This window comes from Aptenodytes forsteri, unplaced genomic scaffold, assembly GCF_000699145.1.
Source record: "Aptenodytes forsteri isolate BGI_AS27 unplaced genomic scaffold, ASM69914v1 Scaffold49, whole genome shotgun sequence".
NCBI lineage: Eukaryota > Metazoa > Chordata > Aves > Sphenisciformes > Spheniscidae > Aptenodytes > Aptenodytes forsteri.
Window position 1 is genome coordinate 4055790 of NW_008795125.1, and position 6989 is coordinate 4062778.

Here is a 6989-nt window from a genome sequence, read left to right on the forward strand (position 1 = left end):
CAACTCTCTGGGCCCGGCCGTCCAGCCAGTTTTTGACCCAGCGCAGAGTACACCTGTCTAAGCCGTGAGCCGCCAGCTTCTTGAGGAGAATGCTGTGGGAGGTGGTGTCAAAGGCCTTACTGAAGTCCAGGTATACCACATCCACAGCCTTTCCCTCATCCACTAGGCGGGTCACCTGGTCATAGAAGGAGATCAGGTTGGTCAAGCAGGACCTGCCTCTCATGAATCCGTGCTGGCTGGGCTTGATCCCCTGGTTGTCCCGCACGTGCCTTGTGAGTACCCTCAAGATGAACCTCTCCATAATCTTCCCCGGCACCAAGGTCAGGCTGACAGGTCTGTAGTTCCCTGGATCCTCCTTCTGGCCCTTCTTGTAGATGGGCGTCACATTGGCAAGCCTAATTCAGGGAGATCTACATGCCATTGACTATTCACAATAGCACAATTAATTGCTTAAACATCTGAGACCTCCTAGGGTATCTAAAGAAAGATTCCATCTAAATTTTACTAGTGATCTGTCTTTAGTCACAAAATTATGGCTTGTAGACACCTAATAAATCGCTTCAGGTACCTCTGATAGTTCCTGATTTTTCCCCAGTGTCTCGTACAGTTTAATAGTCCTTTTTTCCTATGAAACTTTCTCTAACAATTATACAGATTTTTAGCTCACTGTTTGCTCCCTCCTTTTGCTGTCATTGTAGCAAATTAATTTGTTTGGGCCATCCTCACAAAATCTGCATTTACTCATGAATAACTATTTCCTTTATGCAAAATTAAAATATGCACACTTTCCCAAACTTACCGTCATCAATGTATTTCCTTCCATAGCTTAAAAGAATATGTTCTATCATCTCTCTGAAAAAAAAAAAAAAATCAGAAATCAAGGTTTAAAACTGTTCACTAGGACATTACAGAAACATTTACCAAGAAGAAGATGGAAGGAACAGGTAAAGTAAAAAATCAAGGAGAACGGAGGATGGAACACGTCTTCACAGCTGAAATGAACAAATTGATAAAAACTTAGAAGTAAGTTAAGAGAGGATAAAAGGGGACATGACAGATGGGAGTTAATTCAGTGTGTCATCCCCAGAAGTCTCTTCACTTTCTAGTTATAACTAGCAAAGACTAAAATACATAAGGAGAATAAGGAAGAGACACTCTTGCAATGTCATTTCTTTCCAATGAGAAGTGACTCAAGTCACAAATTTGGCAGTTAATTATCCCTTACTGAATAGCAGGCATTTTTCTAGACCTCTGGCATAAAATTACAACCTAACTGCAGACACTAATACTAAAGCAAGATTTCTTTTTGAGCCAAAAGCCAAATAAAGAGAAAACACTACATATTGTAAACTTAAGACTTTGTTTGAATGGTAGCCTTAAATTATTTCATTACTCCAAATGGCAGTACAACAAGCAAAACTCTCAAGATCTGAATTCAGTATTATACCAGAAAATATACCACCATCTCAGATATTACACAAGAGGTAAACTAAACATTTTTGGCTAGCTTCTGAACAAGTATTTCAAGATGGTCAGCAATTTACGGCTTAAGTGCATGCTACTTCCATCATTTGCAATTCAGCAGTAATGTTTCTACTACTGAATCAAGGGAAATATTACTAATAGACACTAAAATCAGTTTACTACCTGTCTGTCTAAACTACTAATGCCCTTGTATATTTCAGAGCCAAAGAAAATATATCATTAACACCATGGTAACTGGAATCTAGAGTCATAAGACTATAATTCAAATAAATAATTAATAATGATTGCAATTAGTAATAGTTAATACGGATTGTAGACAACTTTAAGTACTAAAAGCAATTGCTTACGTGGGCTCTAAAGATCCAAGTTCCTCAAGGCAGGTACGTAAAGGAACCTTATTTAAAGACCAGGACTCTGAGTCTATTAGCTGAGTCACGTGATTCAAGAGTTTCATCTCATAGTCAAATTCTAGAATTCTCCAATATCCTGCCAAATGGAAAACCACAAAACAGTGTTAGAAGGAAAACATTAACACCTTAATGCTATTGCCCTGAAGATACATTACAGGAGTCTGGACACTTAGGTCACACCTTTACAAAGTACAGCGACAGCATTCTCTCCTTTTCAGGATTAAAACTGAGAAAAAGAACAGAATAGTAAGAGCAAATGTAAAGGAGAAAGAAATAAAATTATCTCAATTATTCATTATTGTTTATTTAGACTAATTGCTACAGATACAAAGACACTACAAATCCCATCCCAAGATGAATCAGACCTGGAAAAACTAATAATTAATTCAGGCACAGAACTGCATGAACAGAACTGGCTGCACTGGCCCTGCAAAGTGGCAGTTCAGGTCCAGCCAAGTCCACAGAAATCCAGATGTGACAAAGCACAGATCTGGTACAACGGTGCTGTGCAGCTGTAAATGACAAGGAAAGTAATTTGTGAGATTGTCCTCACCTACCTAATGGGATGGTATAGAGAAGACGGAGTAGAAGTCTTCCCATTGGTGCTCAGTGATGGGACAGGAGGCAACAAGTTGCAACAGGGGAAATGCCAGCTGGTTATTAGGAGAATTTCTTCCTCTTGCAGAGAGTCAAACACTGGAACAGCCTGGACAGAGGCTGTGTGATCTCCATCCTTGGAAACACTCAGAACTTGACCAGCCAAGGCCCTGAGCAGCCAGCTCCAAGTTGGCCCTGTTCTAAAGTGGGGGTTTGGACCTGATAACCTCCAGAGCTCAGTTCTGCCCTATATTATTCTGTGACTCTAGGACTGCTGTCACCTGGTATCCAGGAGAAGGTTTGGGCCTGGCCAAGTAAAGGATGAGTAGGACCTGTCCCAAGGTGAGGCACTTGCTCTAGCCTTGCCTCACATGGTAGGAAGACTTCTGAGATAAACCCAGTCTGGGAGGAAGAAAGGACTATGGAAGGGCTGGGGTTACCTAAGGATCAGCTATTTTTGCCTCTAGAACTGCAGAAAGCAGTACCCACTCATCCATGAAGAGGGCAACCAGCCAAAAAATATTCGTGCTACGGATGGGATACTCTGATGCCAGTGTTTGTAGCAGCAAAGAAGGAATTACCCTGAGAAGAGCCAGACTGGTCAATGCCTGCTCGGTTTTACCCTTTTGATCAGCTTCACAGCAGCAAAGGATATAGGAAATATGGAAGCAGATCTTAGTACTTGGAAGTAACTTGCACCTTGAAAGACAAGGAAGTGGAATGGGCCTTAGAAAAAGGAGACACAGATGTTTTTTGGGGAAAAAAAAAAACAGGGTTATTTCCTCATCGGCAATAATATTCTTTAGATATTAATACCTTCAATTTTGCAGGCATCTATAACCTGCAATTGGTGCAGTATTTCTTCTTCACTTGCTTGAATCAGACTTAACAAATCTTCTGTTGTATACTGCAACAAGGGAAAAAAAGAAGAAAATAAAACAGGCTACCCTTACTCCTCCTTTGCTTCAGCAAGCATGCTAAATACATTGTAAGATATAACGAAAGAAACACTTAGAAAATTGATGGGTTTTTCTTCTTCTTGCTTGAATCAGACTTAACAAATCTTCTGTTGTATACTGCAACAAGGGAAAAAAAGAAGAAAATAAAACAGGCTACCCTTACTCCTCCTTTGCTTCAGCAAGCATGCTAAATACATTGTAAGATATAACGAAAGAAACACTTAGAAAATTGATGGGTTTTTCCCTGACTCTGAATTTCCTAAGGTTTACCACACTCTGAAACTTTTCCTGTAAGTTACAACATTTTCTCAAAGGGTTATTCAATATAAAACAATCTAACTACAGGGAAGTCTTTGTGCCACGCATAAGTAATATACCTGTATTCCCAGGATGTCAAACTAGCCCAAGTAGGCATCGTAAGTAGAGTATCACAGCAAGAATGAAAAGTGAATGTGTTCTGTCTTTCCTAAATCACTTATTTTAATTTTTGAGATTCAAAGAAAAGGCAAACCAAAAATCACTTATCACTTCTGGACAGAAGTCAGAACTCCAACTTAGTACCTCCACTGAGCGAAAGCCTCCTCCCACATGACCTCAACAGTTATGTGTTGTGTTTTGGTGTCTGCTAACCAATTGGCAGACATGTGGCACAGACCCAGCCACAGCACATACAGCTCCTTGCTTCTGCTCACAGTTACTTGGTGAGATGGGAGGGTGCTGTGAATACTGTGGTAAAGATTGAGGAGACATGGGAGGAACAGAAGGTATCATGAAGAGTGAAGTAAAGGGAAGGAACACCAGGCTTAAATCCATAGGAAACAGGGCTTCATCAATTCCTTTATTCACCTTACAGCCTTTTTAATCAACTCTAATACTAAAGTTTTGTTGATTATAGCGTAAGAATATTTCCTATCAAAAAAGAAAAAAATTGGATCAGGTACTTAAGATCTATTAGACTATGAGAACACAAATGGAACACCACTAAGTTTGGAACATCCACATGTTAAAAAAACATTTAATAAATACAGAAAGGTCTCCTCTTCCTGCTATGCCATTCCTATTAGACAGTATGTTGAAACATCATCAGGCTAAGCAGCACTGAACTCATCAGTATTTCAGCAAGGGATGACCATATTATACAGTACTTCAAAAAACACTGCTAGCAATTGGGAGCAAAAATATCCCCAGATCAGTATGCAAGTGTGTTTGAGAGTTAGATACTGCCATTCAGATAAGACCCTGCACAGGAGTACTTGGCATTTGTTCCCCCTCTGAGGCCCGGCTAGCACTCCAACAGCTTTTATAAGAAAGCACTGCTCTCAGCTATGATGCTTTTATCAGCTGCATCACCCTTGCAAACATAAAATGGGATGAGTTGACCTGCATCATGTCCGTACCAGCAATTTCCAGAAAAGGATAAGAAATATATTACACACATTAACTCAGACGCATTCAATCATTTGAATATGCCTTGCCATCTCACTGTAAAACCCAGGATTTTAATCTGGTGCATCCTGAGCAAGCTGCGTACCAGCTTGTTTCTAAGTTTTCCTGTAGTTTGCTAAATCACATCACTATGCATCAGGCTTCCTTACAGTAATTCCTTACAGTGCTATACTTCCTTATGGTTCCTTTCCTGTAGTTCTCTGTGTATGACACAGTACAAAGTTTACATGAGAAGTTTACAGTAAGCCACCAAAACATAGTAATTTGTTTTCAAACAGATTAAAGATGGCTTATTTGTTGCCAGCACCCAATAAATATTAAGTGTAAGCAAACAACACAGCAAAAATTTTTACTACGCACATATTGTTTGGAATTCCAGTGAGAATTAGTCCCATAGGAAAGAGAGCTTTCCCATGGAGAGCTTTCAGATTAAAGTTCCACCAGTGGCATAGCTATGATTCATCTACGTTTATCAGATATATCTAGTTGTTCTCTAGTAAGCTGATACAAGAAACATTCTCCTTCAAACCAAATGGAGATCAGTCCTCAAACTAGGCACTAATGTTTGGGGAGACACTGACATGTTTTTATAAAATTAATTTAATATTATCAGTAAATACTATTGCATATGATATCTTTTTGTGTTGCTAGCCTTTGTCAACGCTTGGAATTTGGTGACAATTTAAGCCCTTTTCCCTCTGCCATCCCTTATTTTGCTGCTATGCCCTTCTATGCCTAGAACAGAGTAGGTAGGAAAAATGAAAGGGGGAAAAGGCAATGCTGGGGGAAAGATTCTGAAACTTATCAGAAATTAGACTGTTAATCATCCAGAGAGAGGCAGCATTTCTCTCCAAGGGAGAAAAGTAACGTCTATGTTTATACGTGCAAGCACAAACAGATCGGCTTCAACCAAGTCTCAGTGTAAAATACTTTGGAGCAACCATTTCTGTTTTTTAAACTCAAAAGGAAAACCAACCAAACTAACAAAACTCCAGGATTTTTATAAGCCTTTTATCTGAGATCATATGCTGCACAGTCCACGTCTCTCCATTACTGTTTAGATTCTAAATTGGATTTCCTGGAAACATAAAAGGGCAGCAGGACAGGATTTTGTGTTTTCCCTTCTTGTAATGTCAGTCTTATTCTCTGCCTTATATCATCCTCATCATTCTCTGCAACTCCCTGCTTCTCCTTGTCACAATAAATTACTGATTGGCAAGTGACTTGTACTTGGGTCTCCTGTGACCTTTTACTTAGCTCATACATGACAGCCCCAAGAAGGAGGAAAGGGTGCATTATATCTTAGTAGTCATATAACTCTCAAGGAATTTATAAAAGGTTCTGAAGACTGTCTTCAAGAAACTCCCCACATAAAAAGGGAAATCCCCAGTCTCTTTCGGTGTCCTTCCTTTTCCTCTTTTTTACTAAAAAAAAGGTTGCTTACCTGCTACTCAGTGGAAGTGCTAATAATTACCAACTTGTTTAGAATAGTAGGCTTAAAAAATTAACTCAAAACAGCACTGTGAAACATGGGAGCAAAGGTATTTTTCTAGTTAAGAATGTATCTTCACTTTAATTTGCCCATTACCAATTACAAGAAAGTAATTTACATAGCTGATTTACCTTTGAAAATGCCAAAGTCTGATCTTTCTGACTATCTGGCCCTTCATATGGATCTTCCATTAAAAGCTTCCTCAGTTTCTTCAGTTTAGGTCGACATCTCCTTAATTCCCAATAGTTATTGGAGAAGCCAGCAATCTGCAAGAAAAAACAGCGACTCTTAAAACATTTTAATCTACCATTTGGATTCAAAGAAGCTTACCAAAAATTATCAGCAAAAACTATTAATCTAGTCACTGCGAACAAGAATTTATTAATAGGATAATTACTTTAAAGATGAAACAATCATTGTTATCTTTTCAATAAAAAAAAATTACTGCAGGCAATGAAGAATAAAAATCCACTGTTGGTTGATAAAAATATGTTCGTAGTGCATATGACAAAGGGAACAACTCATCTCTACATGTAAATGACAGAATATCATCATGGGATGTATTCCTGCAGTCCCCATCAACATTTCTTCTCCTCCTAA

General features: G+C 38.9%; 1 protein-coding gene across 1 annotated transcript in view; it reads right to left on the bottom strand.

Annotated features, from left to right (window-relative positions):
- Positions 1–6989, bottom strand: part of DSCC1 (DNA replication and sister chromatid cohesion 1) — a 15887-nt gene that overhangs the window by 5202 nt on the left and 3696 nt on the right. The window contains exons 3-6 of the mRNA XM_009277253.2: positions 6521–6655; positions 3309–3399; positions 1833–1971; positions 800–852 (exon numbers count right to left, since the gene is read on the bottom strand). Of these exons, the coding sequence (XP_009275528.1) occupies positions 800–852; positions 1833–1971; positions 3309–3399; positions 6521–6655 (418 nt within the window). The remainder of the gene's footprint in view (positions 1–799; positions 853–1832; positions 1972–3308; positions 3400–6520; positions 6656–6989) is intronic.